This window comes from Natator depressus, chromosome 7, assembly GCF_965152275.1.
Source record: "Natator depressus isolate rNatDep1 chromosome 7, rNatDep2.hap1, whole genome shotgun sequence".
Classification (NCBI taxonomy): Eukaryota; Metazoa; Chordata; order Testudines; family Cheloniidae; genus Natator; species Natator depressus.
Genome location: NC_134240.1, coordinates 56,020,536 through 56,038,575, shown reverse-complemented (window position 1 = coordinate 56,038,575; position 18,040 = coordinate 56,020,536). Strand labels below are relative to the sequence as shown.

The 18,040-nt window shown below is 45.6% G+C and overlaps 1 protein-coding gene across 1 annotated transcript in view; it reads right to left on the bottom strand.

Moving 5' to 3' along the window:
- TLL2 (tolloid like 2) overlaps window positions 1–18,040 on the bottom strand; it is a 172,816-nt gene that overhangs the window by 102,231 nt on the left and 52,545 nt on the right. The window contains exon 2 of the mRNA XM_074958542.1: window positions 15,054–15,164. Within this exon, the coding sequence (XP_074814643.1) occupies window positions 15,054–15,164 (111 nt within the window). The remainder of the gene's footprint in view (window positions 1–15,053; window positions 15,165–18,040) is intronic.

Genomic DNA, 18,040 nt, shown 5'->3' with positions numbered 1-18,040 from the left:
GAACAGACTGCCTAGGGAGATCACGGAAGCTCCTTCACTGGAGGTTTTCAAAAGGAGGCTGGGCAGCCATCTGTCTTGGATGGTTTAGACACAACAAATCCCTCATCTAGACTAGATAACCCTTGCGGTCCCTTCTAAACCCTATGGTTCTGTGACTCTATGATCCACTGAATGACACAGATCCCATGGGAAAATAAAGTGTGATCATGTAAATAGAGATTATCAGGATGCATAACACATGGGGGCCAAAATAAGGTTGCAAAGGTAACCTGAATTCTGGCATGGCCTAACATTGGAGTGCTTGACCTTGAAACCTTAATGTTCTTTTAATGTAGTTGGGGTTTTTTTGAGGCAAGATTTGGGAAAAGAAACCTTAAAAAAAAACCAAATTATATTATATAGAACCATATTGACCCCATACTTGGGACAACTGTAGGGGTGCAACCTTTAGACCAGGGCTCTCAACCTGTGGCCCGCGGCCTATGTGACATCCTCAGGGCCATACACACAGTACTGGATGTGGCCCGCATAACATTGATAAACACAATGATAAATAGGTTGAGAACCACTGCTTTAGACCAAAGCACAGTCTTCTACTACCAGAGCTGAGTAACTGGTAGAAGGAGGAGGTGGCTATCTGCGTGGACTAGGCACTAGAGCGGGATGACACACACTTTGGAGTGGGTTTCACAACCACCTACCGACAGCAGAGGAATTGAGAGACTCAGAACACTTGGGCTCCATTCCAGGCTCGGAGGAAGGGAGCATTTTCTAGTCATTATAGACCCTGCTGCTCCCACACCCTTTCCCTTCAGTTTTCAGCCCTCTACATTCCAGTTGTTTCCTTCTCCTACCTGCTGCCTGAGTGCGAGCAAGGGGGAATTGAGATAACCTGAGAGACCATCTCCACGCTCGCAATTTCAGTTTCAGCCACCGCAGCGTCCCCTAGCAATTAGGAGCAGTAATTACTAGGCAAGTCAGCCTTGGACCCTGCAAACTTGTGCTTGAGCACGCTCAGTTCATACTGAATCTTTGGAGAATTTAGCTGCCAAACTTGAACAAGGCTTTACTCAGCATGTGAAAACAGATTTTTTCAGACCTATACCTTTGCTAGACTTGGGCGGTGCTTCTTATGAGTTGCCAGAGGCAAGTAGCAAGGGCAACCCCCATGCCAAAATTATCAAGCCCTTGCTAAAAAAGCATGAGACCTTCCCAATGAACAGGCTGCAAGAATGTTTCTTTTAATGTCGGCAAAACAACATTGTTCACAAATCTCAATCTCGGAAATGGCTGAACTGCTTCAGCTGAAACTCTACAAATAAATTCAACCGAGGAAGACAGCCAGCATGGAAAATATCTGCCCCAATGGTTCAAATCCGCCAAAGTTATAAGCAATTGAAAACAGGATCCTGTAATGAAAAGTGTCAGGAAACCAACATCAACAGGGTTCAAAAGCTTTGTGGACAATACCTTCATGCTGGGAGCAAATCTAGAATTGCCCATGAAAGCTGTAATAAAACAGACTGCAAGACTATGGTTAAGGAGTAAAGAGAATTAAACATTCATTCCCTCCCCTACCCCCTACATACACACACACAAGATAATGTCAATTACCCAGTGCCCCGAAATGATATGTCCAATTCTGTTGCCCACAATTCAAGAAGGATGTTGACAAATAAGAGAGGGTTCAGAAAAAAAGCCACAAGAATGATTAAAGGATTGGGAAATATGCCTGAGAGTGATAAGCTAAATAGACAGAGCTCCTTGAGTCTAAACAAGAGAAGGCTAAGGAGTGATTTGATTACAGTCTATAAGTGTCTACTTGGGTACTAGCAGAGAAAGGTCTAACAAGATCCAGTGGCTGGAAGTTGAAGCTAGACCAATTCAGATTGGAAATAAGATGGACATTTTTAACTGTGACACTACTTCTTGCTGGGATAAAGCAGCACTGATCTTCCTATCAATTGCGTACCGGTATAGATACTCTTTCCAGGTTCCCTAGAAAAGTCCAGGCACCTGAATACAATCTAATACACAATGTGACTTTCCTCTTTAGTTAAGAGGAGTGACGAAAGGACACAAGTCGAAATGACACTGGACTCTGTTTGCAGGAAAAGGAATTCCTTGGTCCAGTAACATGCTTGGTAGAACTAAGTGGGTGATGTGGGGATTCATGTGCCTGCTAGTCATCTACCAATATTTACTGAGCAGGGAGTTTTCCTTTTATTAGTGAACTACAGAACTATGGGAAATTCATTCCATGTTGTCTGCTCTGGAAAAACCCCTGACTGAATAGAAACAAAAAGGTAAAAATTGGGACTGGTCATGGAAAAGCATCTGGTGCAGCTAAATGATCATTGCCATCTTCTCAGGCACTTTGCATCTGCCGTTCCTGTAAGCTTGAATTGTGAAGGCTGGATTGGTCCTCAGCCAGCCGAGAAACCAAAGGTCACAAAGCCACCTTCTGCTCCACTGTCCCCGCACCCCTCCACCTATTCCTGAGCAAAGCATGGCTACAACCAAGACTCAAGGCCAGAGGTACATACAAGAGTGGTGTGAAAAACGAGCTTTGAGTTTTAGGGCTGGTTTGAAACCATCAGCGCCACTGAGTTTCACAGGCTCGTCTCCAAATCCATAAATCAGTCCTTTTCTTTTGGAATCTCAGGCAACCAAAAGTCCTTTATTTGTGTTACAGACGTTTTGTGGAACTCTGGACTCCACTAGGAACACCAGGATGACACTGAACAAAGGGAATCTTACACTCTCAGGGAGTATTGCCTAAAGATGAGACCTAATCGACTGTGCAACAGCTTCTCACACCAAGCAGTGGAAGCCCTGTGGAGTGGGACTCTTCGAGCTAGCGCAGGCAGAGCACTGGAAAACTCGCATTAATTTTGCTGCTTTAGCCCAACCGTGAACTAAGTGTTGCCTTACAGAATAAATATGTTACTGAGCATAAGTTGTACTCTGCTGATACGCCTTACAAGAAAATTCATACTGGTAGTATTCTAGCTAATGTACCATTTAACGGTTAACTGTCATAAACTGGTTTCAGAGTAGCAGCCGTGTCAGTCTGTATTGGCAAAAAGAAAAGGAGTACTTGTGGCACCTTAGAGACGAACCGATTTATTTGAGCATAAGCTTTCGTGAGCTACAGTTCACTTCATCGGATGCATACTGTGGAAACTGCAGAAGATCTTTTTATACACACAAAGCATGAAAAAATACCTCCCCCAACCCCACTCTCCTGCTGGTAATAGCCCAACTTGATCATCATACACATTGTAAGGAGAGTGATCACTTTAGATAAGCTATTACCAGCAGGAGAGTGGGGTGGGGGGAGGTATTTTTTCATGCTTTGTGTGTATAAAAAGATCTTCTACACTTTCCACAGTATGCATCCGATGAAGTGAGCTGTAGCTCACGAAAGCTCATGCTCAAATAAATTGGTTAGTCTCTAAGGTGCCCCAAGTACTCCTTTCTTTCATAAACTGAAATAGTAACATAATCAGATAGCCGTGACACATGCTCTAACAGTAGAGCTCCAACCACATTTAAAAGGAAAAGCTTTTTCAAGTAATGAACAGAGAAGCATCATGGATATATCTTTCTCTTCAAAGACAGACATTTCAGAGATGCATCCAGCTATACCCATCACTCGTCAAACAGAGATCTACACAGAGTCTGTACCCAAGTGACACCATACACAAAGTGTGTCTACATACAATTAAGACTAAGATTTTGTCATGGGTATTTTTATTGAAAGTCAGGGACAGGACACGGGCAATAGACAATAGATCCCGGAAGCCTAGAGCCCAACCACCCAAAGCTAAAGTCACAGAGATCATTTAAAATCATGGAATCCGTGACCTCTGTGATGGACTCTCAGCCTTACACACAATATATCCAATCCATGATTCCTTAAGTGTTTTGACCCTTCCAGTGACAGGGGCTGTAACTAGGGTGACCAGACGTCCCAATATTAGGGGCTTTGCCTTATATATGCAACTATCCCCCCGCGCCCGAAAAAAAAAAAAGTGTCCCGATTTTTCACACTTGCTATGTGGTTACCCTAGCTATAACCCAACTTCAAGGCTATAACCAGGTTCTAATTATAGTCAGGGCCCTTCGTTTTCAGTTTTTATTTTATTTAATTTTTCCCAGGAATTTATTGGTGTTTATTACAACAACAAAAACAGCTGAAAATCGGCGGTACCAAAAACTAGTCATAATTTTTCTGGACAAATATCAGGGTTTATTTTTGTGGATGGAAGGACAAGGAAAAAAAGTATTGAGAAGATTAAAGCCTTGATGAATGGAATTCAATGTGGTTTGTTGCAGAACTAAAACAGAACTCAAAACACAATGCTACCAGCTTGAAATGTGTACGTGGTGGGCGTGAGATTCATCAGTATGTTCAAATGCACACGCACTTCAGAGCTTGCGTGAGTGCCTGTTTATTGTTTGCATCTTCTAGACAAATACATAGCCTTACTTCAACAGGCAGCTTTGCATATACACAGACTAATGTATTACCATAATACATCTCCCTCATGCAATGTATTGTATTTTCCTAGTAGGTGCAGACAGGCCAAGATGGTTGTTCCACTGATGGCTGGATGTGCTAAATGGGGAAAGTTGTTATTATGCTAGTTAAGTGTATCCAAGCATGGCTTATAGTCAACAAAGTTCTATCCACAGCATAGGTTAGAACAAAAGTATGATAAGGCTGAAAGGGATCTACCGTAAATATGTAAAACAGGTCCCTATCTCTCTAGCGAATTCTGAATAGGTGCTATAGATAATTGGATCTTAAGATGTCTAATTAATTTTATGCCTCAGCTGCCATCAGCAATTGGCAACACCCCCTTCCCGACTGGTAAGTGAAGTTCTGCACTTTGAATTTTTTCTTATTTCAATATTATTATTAATTATTTGTATTGTGCTAGGCGCTATACAGACAGAAACAAAAGTTCCCTTCCCCAAAGAGCTTAATAATCAATGTAGATAAACCTATGGAGCAAATGCATCCCTAGTCCAACTGCACTGACTTCAACTGCGAGTTACACCAGGAATTAGTCTTACTCGTTATTTGCAGGCTTATTAACACTAGGACACTCCCATTGCTTTGTGCAAGTCTTACAGGCTTTGTCAAGGTTCACAGGCTAGGAATCTAAAACCCCCTCGATATCAGAGAAACCCCATTTAAAACGTTCTTGAAAAGCATTCTTGGCTTCAGCAGGCCGTAGAATTGCCACCTCTGCATTAAGCCCCTCAAAATCTGGCTTCAACCAGAGCAGCCAGATTCCTGCATCTTCTGAGCCCTCAGAACCACAGCCGGAATGTGGGAGAGAGCCTCTCTCTCTTTCCCTCAATCATGGAAGTGTTTTTTTCTATCTGAGCTTTATCCTCTCCTAGAAATCACAAAAAATGGTCCCAATCTTTGTAGAAGCAGCTCCTCTATATTTAAGAGACCCCAACTGCCTGAGCTCTTTTGGAGAATTTAAAGGAAGCCTTTGGAAATTAACCAAAAAATGAATAAGACATTTAAACGGACACATTCTTTAAAAGATAAAGAAAAACAAATAGTTCATCCTGTGTGGCTAACACCTCAGATGATTCAAACAAAGGCATTTAAAAATCCAAGTTACATTTCACCATTTCTGCTGTTTTATTTTCCGTCGTTCACTCAGATTGGACAGAGAAGAGACCCTAGTCAGTCTCACTTCCCGTTTATAGAGTTTCTGGTTCCCTCCCACCATGATGCTGGGTACTTGGGTTTCTAACAGCACAGGAGCATCTGTAAGACTCTGGCTCAGGTTTTCTTTAAAAATAAACATTTAGTATAAAAATAAATGTTTTAATGATTTCTTTAAAAAAAATCCATGAAAACCTTTAAAAAATATTTGAAGTTCTTTGACAAAACTTTTATGGAAGTTAGTAAGAGTGAGCAGAGTAGGATTCCTCTATTTGGCTTGAATTTAAAGTCACCTGACAGAATTATTTGGATATCTGATTTGCATAAGTGTATATTAAACTTTATGGGGCCAGATCCTGAGGATCCTGATGCAGGCAAAACTCAAAAGGATGATGGGAGTTTTTACTGCATAAAACAGGGCTTCAGAATTTGACCCCACATAAATCTAGGCAAATTGCTCACAAAGGTCTGGTCCACATTACAATAAGCCATTGTGCTTGCTAGCAATCATATTAGCTAAGAGAATTGCCAACCCTAAGCATTCAAAAATTATGACTCAGCCCCTTCCCCCCCCCCCCAAAAAAAATCATTAGATTAGTTTAAAAATCATGAGGGCTTTTTTTAAAAAAAAAAGTCTGGGGTTCTTTTTATGTGCCTTTTGATATTTGATGCTTCAGGGTGCACTTGGTCACATTTTCAAGCTCTTCTCTGCAACCCTGAAGACTGCAAAATTACTTTTTTTAAATGAAAGTTCAGATTTTCATGTAATTACATGACTGTGGGAGCGGAGGCTCCAAGAACTATGTCTTCCCAACACAGAACATTTGTCCGCACACTAAAAAAAAGAGCTAGAAAACTACCATCTCCCACCTGCTGACACACATCAAACCTTGCCCAAATAATATGGTCAAAGGTATAATCAGAGTTGTTAGAGAAAGCAAAGGCATGACTCAACAATGTGATGGATGACCTGTCTTACAGACTCTCAGCAGGATTTCCAATCTGCTACACCTGGATACCACAGAATCAAGAGTCCTTCAGATTTAGCTTGTACAGAGGGCCTTCGTCACACTACAGAGCTGCAGTCCCTTAAATCAACTAAACACAAAGGGGAGAAAGTCTCCATTCGTTAAAGCATTTTAGTCACTTATTAATTGTAATAATTTGCATTACAGTAGCACCTAAGAGGTTCCATTGTGCTAGGAGCTGTACATGCAAAGTCCTTATCTTCACTAGAACCTTCTAACTTGTGTGAAAACTAAAAACTGCCTCCTCTTCCCCAGGATTTTACCTGGAGTTCACACACCTTTATTTGTAGCGATGACAAGGGAACCCAAACAAGCCTAGCTCACATCTTTTGACATTGTTCTCCTGAGCTCTAACTGTCCTATGCACCAACTGGGCTTAATGATCTATATTCTAGGCTCCTGGCCCTGCATTGCACTCGGCACATATAGACACACACACCACTTCCCTGTCAGTGTCTGGGAAGTTGCTGCCTGACAAAAACTCTGTTCTGAGACAACAATGTGGCAAACCCCACCAGAGCACATTAAATGCAAATAAAGAGGCATCACCCTATGGAAAAAGAAGGCGACAGTGCCTCTCTATAGAGCACAGTCAAAACTGCACCTTGAACTTGGCCCACTTCTGGACACTTCAGTTCAAGGAAGATGCCAACAAATGCTAGGGGTTCCTATAAGGACAACCAAATTGATTAAAGAGCTGGGGGAATTTCCTAAAGCAGAGGGCTTCCAGAACTACTCTTATTTACTTAGTTTTACAACAGGAGCTAGCACCCTGCAGCAGGACTGGGATGTAAAAATGGCACCGACCTACTCAACAGATCTGTTTCTGGTGTGTTTTCACAGTCAGATACACCCACTTTAGACTGAATTAGTTATTACTGCTTTTTTTAATCTCTATGTCCCCTGCAGACCCAATTCCACTTTAGGAGAAGGAGCTTAGGGTTGCCAGGTGTCCGGTTTTCGACCGGAACACCCGGTCAAAAAGGGACCCTGGTGGCTCCGGTCAGCGCCGTTTAAAGTCCGGTCAGCAGTGCAGTGTGGTTAAGGCAGGCTCCCTGCCTGCCATGGCTCTACGCAGCTCCTAGAAGCAGTGGATTGTCCCCCCTCCAGCTCCTACACATAGGGGCAGCCGGGGGCTCCACACACTGCCCCTGCCCGAAGCACCAGCTCAGCAGCTCCCATTGGCCTGCAGATGAGGCAGCACACAGAGCCGCCTGCCCGCTTAGGAGCCGGAGCGGGGACATGCCGTTGCTTCCGGGAACTGCTTGAGGAAGTACCCCCCAGAGCCTGCACCCCAAACCCCTTCTCATGCGCCAACCCCCTGCTCCAGACCTGATTCCCCTCTCGGCCACTGAACCCCTTGATCCCAGCCCAGCACACCCTCCTGCACCCCAAACCCATCAGCCCCACCCCAGAGTCTGCACCCCCAGCCGGAGCCTTCACACCCCCCTGCACCCCAACCCCTGCCTGCAGTCCCCTCTCACACCCTGAACCCCTCATTTCTGGCCCTACCCAGGACCCGCACCCCCAGTTCAGAGCCCTTAACCCCTCCCACACCCCAACCCCTTGCCTCAGCCTGTAGACCCCTCCTGTACTCCAAACCCCCTCAGCTCCACCCCCCCAGCCTAAAGCCCCTTCCTGCAACCCAAACATGTCATCCCTGGCCCCACCCCAGAACCTGCACCTCCAGCTGAAGCCCTCACCCCCTCCCGCATCCCAACCCACTGCCTCAGCCCAGAGCCCCCTCCCGCACCCTGAACTCCTCATTTCTGGCCCCACCCTGGAGCCTGTAACCCCAGCTGGAGCCCTCATCCTCTTCCACACCCCAACCCATTGAGCCAGCCGGGTGAAAATGAGCAAGTGAGTGAGGGTGGGGAGAGCAAGTGACAGAGGGAGGGGGTGATGGAGTGAGCGGGGGGGGCCTCAGAGGAGGGGTGCGGCAGGGGGCGGGGTAAGGGTTTTGTGCGAGTAGAAAGTTGGCAACCTGAAAGGAGCTGGATCCTTCTTGCTCACCCTTAACAGAAGGCACTACTAAGTTCTAGCCAGTTACACCTGTGAAAATTCACTGAGGGCAATGGGCTCGGACAGGTGACACAGAGGCCTGCAGGACCATTAGTAATAATTCAGCTGTAGACGACAATAAGTACCCAGCAAGCCCACATGAGGTTTCCAAGATGGCAGTGAGGTGAAAAAAATATTTTCATATGTAAATTGATCAGATTTGATCTGCAGTCACAGCCAGAATAAACACACAACTCCAAAATAGCAATTTACAGTCACACTTCAGAATAGATGCACACAGTGCAAAAAAACAAGAGAACTGAGGTTGAATAGTAAGAAAAATATCTTATGGTGAAATGCAGCAGACTGGAATACGAAAGTCCCACTACAGGAGCCATTTAAGATTTGACCAAACAAAGCACTTTGGAACAGATGTTGGAGTGAAGTCTGCAACGGTCTCCACGGGTTGGATAAGATATCAACTAATTAATTGGTGGTTTCCGATCATGATATTCCTATTACAAGAATGTATTTCATCACTTTGATACAGAATTAATCTCTGCTGTTGGCAAATATTCTCAAGGCTCTGCATTCTAAAACACTTAAGCTGGGCTGATAGAAGTCAGCGTGTAGACACCTAAAAATGTTCGTGGCAAAATGCATGGCTAAGATGTTTAGCTTGAAGCAGGCACCTTGCTTCTGCCGTCCTTCTCAGCAGTGTTTGGAAAGTCTGACTTTTACTAATAAATAAAAGAACACAATACTTAGCTTGTGTGAAACTATACAAAGCTGTGGGCTCAGACCTACAACTCTTACTCATGTGAGTAATCCTCACAAAGGTAGCTCTGTTGAAACAAACAAGACTATGCCGGTGAGTTAAGGTTGCCAGATAAGGCCCTATATCCCAAAAGGATTTAAGTAATCCAGGGCAGCAGATGGTTTATGGTATAAATTACAGGACTGTGCCAAGTCACTGTGTTAAGTTAAAGACTGATTAAGTTAAAGGGTTCAGTCATGACAGAGAAATTCAGACAAGAAGAGAGAAGTTCCAAGTGGAAATCAGAAGTGGAGGAGAGAGTTGGAAGATGTAAGATGGCAGCTGCAGAGGAGAATGCTCTTGAACCAAAAGTAGGCAGATTGTGTAAAGCCAGTGCTAGATGAATAGAGAACGAAAAAGAGGAGAGAGACACAATATTGACAGACAATGGAGGCTGTTCAAACTAAGAGATGGGAACACTGAACTGTACTGTATTCTGAGCCATTCACTGGAGTACAAAAATGCCTTCTCCCTAATGGATTTTACCCTCAACATCCCAGAGAAGTAGGGAACCATTATCCTCCTTTTACAGATGCAGTGTTGCCAGCTCTCAGGATTTTACCATGAGCCTCATGATATTTGGTTTATTTCTTAAAGTCCAGCTGCTAGAGTCAAGAGATTGCAAGAGAATCTCAGATTTCATTCTTAAGAAGTAACCTCCTAACTCTCGCGGTTGCTGAGAAAAACTCACAATTAGTGACCCAAGAACACCCTAAGGGTGTTCACTCAGAAACCAGATGGCAAAATAAATCCAAACTATCATTTTATTAACATCAGTGACAGGGAAGGGTTAACCCTACATTCTGGGCTGAGGAAGCCACATCCCCTCAACTCTACTGAGCATGCTCCAAATGCACTAGTGTAAAAGGGAGCAGCTCAGCTCCATCGGGGCTGACCACCGGAGAGGAAGGAATCGAGCTGCAGGCTCCAGCCAAGGATCAGCCAAAGACCGAGGCCATGGGAACCAGAGACGCCGCAACCCAGGCAGGTGTCAGGGTACCCACGGAGGCTCCACAGAGTCCAGAGTCGCCAGGGACAGCGCAGTCCAAGGAACCTGGAGATAGCAGACATCCAGTGGGAACCATGGTAGGAAGCAGCCCAGGGGAATTAGATAGTGGCCCAGGTGGTGAACTGGAATTTTGAGTCAGCATGTTTTGGTCGGAACCCCCTGTTGACTTGCTGGCGCACACTCCCGCCACGACCAGAGCCCTGGTGGAGATGGAGGGCCCGGGCTCCCCTAGCCAGACCACCACCACCCACCCTTTTTGTGCATGCTGGCCCCTTTCCCCAACTGAGGCCACTGGGCCTTACCGCCCTATGGACTGGGGCGAATCTATTGACTTTGGCCACTTGGCCTTACTGCCCTGCTAACATGGGCAAATACATTTACTTGGGCCACTCAGCCTTACTGCCCTGCTAAGAAGGGTGAATCTATGGACTCTGGCTGCTAGGTCTTACTGTGCTGCCAACTGGGGCAAATCTATTGACTTTGGCCATTAGGCCTCATTGCCCTACTAACAGGATTGAGTATATTGACTCTGGCTACAGAGGCATAGATGCAGGTTACATATGCCCCACCCCTACACCCTAAGGGACATGGGGCGCACTCGCCCTGCACTGGAGGAGGGTCTCTCCAACCCTGTCACGATATCTCATGGCTTTTTAAGGTAGTCTCATCATTTTTGGAGTCGTGGCTCATGACTTCTGAATGCATGGGGCTGGCAACACTGCAAATGGGGAATTCAGGCACAGGACAGATTACGTGACTTGCTTATGGTTGTGCAGGAAGCCGGTTGCCTGAGGGGCCAGTCTAGTGCCACATGCACTAGGCCAGTGGTTCTCAACCATTGTGGGCCACCTGTACAGCTGCGTGTGTTATGTGGGTTGCATGCACACAATAGATATACTACCCGCATGGCCCTGAGGATGTCACATGGGCCACACTGTGTGCTGATTGGGTTGCAAGCAGCCCACGAGCTGAAAACCACTGCACTAGGCCACCCTTCCTTCCCAGTGGAGGGTGATATGGCTGTGTCTCTTGACACACACAAGACAGGCAGCAGCATTCTGTTCTGGAATCTAAAGGGCTGGGGTTAGAATGGTAAATCTTCAAGAGTGGTGGACACAGGCTGGCTTGCAATCCATGTCAGGCAGAGCTGATACATGACTGTTATGAGGCTCTACAATCAGAAAGCTGATCGCGTTTTAATTAAAGAGCTACTTCACTATCGATAGGAACTTGGAAACTGCAGTCCCCACCAACCACCTGACAGCGGGGCAGAGGTAAATAAAACATGCCCAACAATCACCAATTGCACATTTTTCCCCCCAGCCAAAAAACATCTTCTGGGAGAAGGAACTCCAGGGACAGCAGAATGCAGGGCCTGGTAGCTTGTTCAGGGCTGCAGCTCTCTGATATGAAGAGGCTGGGTGTCTGCATATACGTATTAAGTACTTCCTCCTCGAGACAACTAATCCGATTAGCGGTTTTAGGAAACTTGGAAATGTTATAATCCAAGGGGCCCCATTCATAAAACATCTTGGGCTGTTTCTGCACAGAAGTCACATTCTTCCCACTAGAAAGAAAAAGCCCAGAAACGGACTCTCCCCCAATAGAGGCCCCCTCACCAGTTCACCGTCATTCACCCTCCTCAAGCGGACCACCCTCTTTCAATTCCCTCAAGGGAGGAGCAAGCCCAAAATACAAAGAATCAGCCCCTTCACCCTCTGTAAAGAACCCACAGCCTGTCAGATTTGTAACTCTTTGGGGTGGATACAGACAGGCTTCTATGTGCTCAGCACAGGAGCAAAACAAAATAAACCCACTAGAAAACTCACAAGATTTACTAATCTGCGCTAATGGGGATGCAGAGATTAATGAATGTTGAGGTGGGTGGGACCAATGGAGTGATGTCACACTCCCCATTCACCAATCCTGGAGTGCTCTATCGTGCATTGGCCCTGCCCCTTGTAATAAACAAATGGAACACAGCAGCGCTGGTGTAAGACTGGTCTTTATTACCAGGCCCCAGCCACTTGACGTGAGTTGGAAGTCACAACAGACCAGTACCCCTGTCACATGACAGACGAGGGTTACAGAAGCTCAACACCCCTGTCACCTGGCCAGGATCAGCATCCACTCGCTGCAGTGGTTACTGTCACATCCACCCCCCCCCCTTTTTTTTTTTTTTTTTAAATCAAATGCAAACAGAACAGTATCAATAGAAAAGCCCCCAACCGGACACTAGCACAGCCAAGTGCCACATCTGCTTTGTTCCTGTAATACCCTAGTAGCATCTAGCCCAAGCAGCTTAAAAATAGGATTGTGGCGAACAGAGCCCCCACCTTCTCCTCTAAAATCTACTTGTCATCTGCCCAGGTTCACCACTTACAATGGTTTGCCTTGCAGGCAAACCTCCAGTCATGCCTCACAGCAGGAATGCTCTTCTACCAATTGGTAACCTAAGATTAATGTGTTGAGTAATAAGGAGAACCAGGATAGGGACACTAACTGGGAGAAATTGACAAAATGGATGCTATTCCTGCTATGCTGCAGTACAAAGGGCCTGCCTAACAGTCTAACTAGGTATGTTGGTGGCAGAAGTGTGTGAGGAGGGGAGGGGAGGCATGTTCTGCCTCCTCCACTCAGTACTCTTGGGCTGTAGGGGGGAATGGGTGTGAGTGGGCTGGGGGGGGCACAGCTTGGCTCTGAGAGGTAGGGGGTGTGAGTGTCTGACCTGAGGGGGCCCCATGGCTGGGCTCTGGGGGGAGGGGAGTGTCTGAACCCCCCCCCCCCAAGCTGGGCTCTAGGGGGAAGAAGGGTGAGTGTCTGCCCCTGCCTTGGCTGGGCTCGAGGGGTGGGGGAGAGTGAAGAAGGGGGCAGAGAAGGAGGAACTGGATTGTCGTAGGGGTTTCTTTAAGTCTCTACTCCTGGGAGAATTTTTGTGTGCGTCTGTTGTTACAGACATACTCGCTGACCGGTATTTTTTAATAAATTACCAAAATAATTGAAACTGGCATGATTATATAGTATTATTTTGACAAATAAAATTGACAGAATTTTAAAATATTGTGCGCAGAATTCCCCCAGGAGTGACTTCTCTCTCACAATAGCACGGAGCTCCCCACAAGCAGTAAGGACTGAAAACAGCCCTGCTCGTGCTGGAGTGCCGAGGTGCCCCCATTTTAGAAGAGCAGGCGCCTAGAGACTACAGCGATAAGGGCCATGCAAGGAGAGAGATGGGTCTGGAACTGATCATCAGTTGTATGAGACGGTCCAACTTCAGCCTTCCTGCAGGGTTTGCTGGGGGAACTGCCGCATTGAGACACGCACACCGCAGAAATGGCACATTAAGAAATGTGGAGGGGGAAGCATCATCAGGAGAAGGGGATGTGAGAAAAGCAGGAATGTGCACAGGCCTGATGAGAAGAAGAATTGTGTTTAGGAGACTGGGGTATAGAAATTGGGGAACCCTTTTCCCAAGTCTCTGAGCTCAAGGATTTCTCCCCCATGCCCTTCAGGGAACCTTCTGAGCACAGACGCCCAAGCCAGCGTACGGCCACAGAACCTGTAAGAACCAATGAGAGTTGGGGTCAAGACACCTACCAATGAGAATTCTTGACATGAGTCCTGTCTCATGCCGCTCACTCATTCCTGCCAGCAGTATCGTGACATACGCATTAGCTGTAGTGATGACTGGTTGAGCTCATTCTGACCCACGTAAGCTATTCAAGTGATGTGGCCCTGTCTGTTGTCTTATATAAAATCATAATATAAGCCATGACCACTCGGTGTGGCAATTTCTCCCCCTTTAGTGCTGGCTAGGCTGCCTAAAGGTTACAAGCTGCTACAAAGTTAGCTAAGTGAGCAGGGATTTTTAGCTCAGGCAATGGAGGCTCATGTATTAGGATCCAGAGGTCTCAGGTTCGATCCCCATTGCTGACAACCCAACCAGGAGCACTGGCGTTAAACATCAACGATTGTTAACTGAATTGAATTACAACCAAACTTCGAGGGAGCCTCTGCACATGAGACTACAATGATTTAACTATACAGAAAGTGTGAAGAAGCTACATTATCCCATTAAGATTGATGAGGACAAAAAAGTGACAGTGAGGGCTAAATCTCAAACGATCCATTTTTATAAATGACTGAGTTCAAACTAATTAACAGATCTACTTGTAAGTGTTGTGGAACATTAATTCTGTACTCAACGAATAAGGGCTGTAAATTTGGGGAGGATATTCTAGTTTTCATACATGACAAAGAAGCTGAATCTCGGTTTAAGTGCAAAAGCTGAGCTCAGTCTTTCTTGACTGAGCTTTCATAATGGTGCAGAGTCCAATCCTCCTCTGATTGGAATAAGCAGCAAAACTGCCCATGCATTTCAACGGCTGCAGGATCATGCCCATCCTTAGCAAATGAGATTGAGGGGCTGCTTCTTCAGATCTACTCTTGCAATAAAGCCTATGTAAATAAGGCATTGTCTCTCATATTAACTGCACTTACCTGTAGCGTGTCTTGTATTCTCATTCAAATGCTTTGTTAAATCAATAGTTCTGTCTATCTGAAACAGCTTCAAGTCCTCTTCATCTAAAGCAATATCTCCCCAGAAGGCAGCTGGAGACAAAGGCAAAATAAATTACAGTTAGTTCAGCTCTGTTTTGGAAAACAATTGTCAGTCCTATAAAGGACTGTATATGGTCCACATTGCAACCAGAATTACCCCTGCGGACTGAAAGATGGTAGGGACTGGGAAAAGGTCATAAATGACACTAGCTTTTCAAATGAGGCTGGAACCATCAGACTAATGGAGGCCAGATACAATGTTTAAATTAAGCCACTTTTGCTGAATAACCAGAATGGAGTCAAAGGAACTGAATAGCTAGGATTCCTCATGCCCTCCTTTGTTTTATTGCTGGCTCCAAACCAGGGGCTTAAGTGGTACAATTCGCCCTTTATCCGCATCTCACTCTACAACTGGGGCAATTAACCGGCATTTCCCCCAGCTAAAAAGGGAAAATGTCAGCCAGTTTGCAGCTCAGATTTAGATTTGAACTGTGTGTTAACAACTTGCACCAGATACTGTAAAGTGGAGTTTTGTAGGGGGAGTTTTGTAATTGGGTCCAGCTTGCAATTTCTAGAGAGTTTTAATTTTGTTAAAAGCCTGGAGTTTAAGACAGGTGCCATAAAAATAATAAAACAGGACAGATCCCTCAACGTTTGTGACATGGAGAAATAAAGCCTATGAAATCCTTTCCATGGAAAAAATGACAGCCAGATTAGAATCAAGATGACTTTGTGATGAAGAGTTACCATTTTTAGAATTTCAACGAAAGAAACACACAGATAATGAGAGGAGGTTGATCAAACACAAATGGCTTTTTTAAAGAGAACACAGGTTTTGAATAAGATTTGTTAGTACTTGCATGGAAAGTTTGTGTATGTTAATGATAAAACAAAAGGTTAAATAAGAAAATAATGAGGCAAATTCATCCCAGCTGTATTCCACTAAAGTCAAGAAGTTATACAAGGGGTGAACTTGACTTGCTGTCACTAGAAAGGCTTGATGCTCCTGCCCCACCACCGTCAATTTAATGCAAGTGTTTGCATCATTGAAAAAGGTTTCCTGCAGCATGGAAAACACAAACAACCAAACTGTGCTAGTGCCCAGAGCATAGGCACTGGAGCACCCATGGGGAAAAGTTAGTGGGTGCTCTGCACCCACCAACAGCCAAACTCCCCTCCCTTCCTGCCCCACATCCTCCTCCCCAGGCGCGCCATGTCCCTGCTCCTCCTCCTACCTCCCAGCACTTCCTGCCCAGCTGTCGCCAAACAGCTGTTTTCACACTCGGGGTGCGGGGCGGGGGGGAGGAGGAGCGGGAATGTGGTGCACTCAGGGGAGGAGGTTGGGAAGAGGTGGGGCTGGGGCAGGGATTTGGGGAAGGAGTTGGAATAGGGGCAGGGAGGGGGTGGGGACTTGGGGGAAGGGATTGGAATGGGGCGGGGAAGGGGTAGGAAGAGGCGGGGCCTCATGGAAGGGGTGGACTGGGGGTGGGGCCGGGGCAGAGCAAGGGGTTGAGCACCCACGGAAAAGAGGAGAAGTCAGTGCCTATGGCCCAGAGGACATCATGCTTAACTGACCACTCCAGCTTTGTTTTCAAGACCACATGAAATGCAAAAAGGACCCCAACATTAGAATGAGTGAAAAGATGTATAGAAAAAAAGTTTAGTTTTTTAAATATATGATGTTAACTTGGGTAAGGGATTTCCCCCCCAAATACAATTTTTATATTTTAAATCTCCCTTTAAAATGTAATTGGCAGGGAAAAAAGCCACACAGCTGAAAATAAAGTGAATTTCCTGAGACATCAGAATAGCCAAGGAACAAAAGGACAGAAATTATGCAACGGGACACAGAAATGAGTGACTGACTTTACTTGATTAACAAACAGGAGCAGTTCACATCTGTATAGCCCCTTCCATCCCAAAGCCCTTAAACTTGCACACAGCTACTTCTGGGGCAGAGGGCAGCAACCAAAAACTTCTCAGGGCACATCAGCGGAAGGAGAAGCCATTCTGTCCAAACCCCTTCTTATAGGAAAGTCCCACAGAGCAGAGAGGACTGTGGCTTTTAGAGACTCAAATGAGACACCCCAACCCCCTATGCTGAGTGGAGCTCAGTTGCTCGAGAAGAAGAAGAGGATGTGTTGTCCCCTGTTTAGATTTGAACCTGTGACTGCACTGAGTCTAGGACCAACTCCTGCTCTCACTGATGTCCATGGGACTATACTTGTAAGGCAAACAGAAGTTGGCCGCTGGTGATTAGACCATTAAGCTAACCCTCCCCTCTTAATCAAAGGGAACTTTAACTGCACTATGGGTGGTAGTTGGCCTCTGCACCAGCTGCCCTGTAAGCTAAGGAGACCAAAAGCTATCCCCAAAGGAGATGATCTCTCTCTTCCCGTTATCACGAACCACCAGACACAGCATCCCAGTTTGCCCCCTTCCCTCGGCCAAAATCATCTCAGACTCCACCCTGTGGAGCTGCCAAGCATTTCCTGACTCGGCCACAGATTCGCTGTGTGAGTTCCTTCACCTGTGTCCCAGGTCCCGCCCTCCCGCACTGTAATACTGTGATAACGAGACATTTTTCAGCCAGCACTAGAGGGAATGTAAATATTTTCCACAGGTTTCTCACACTTTTTTTGTTTGTTTGTTTCATTCAAAAATTTTCCTGGAATTTTTCATTTCTGAATAAATGATTCAATATGAAAGTTGTCAGGGGGTTGGCCCTCTCCTGGCCCTTTTTCCAATGGAGAAAAGGGGAAGAGACCAAGGTGTGGGACAGGGGGGAGGAACCAAAAAAACCAAACAAACCTGAGGACACATTTTTGTTTCCAAACAAAATGACAGTGTAATTAGTTGACAAATCAAGTTATGGAAACCAAAATTTCAGTGAGTGTTTCAAAAAAAACCATTTTCACCTCTGCTCC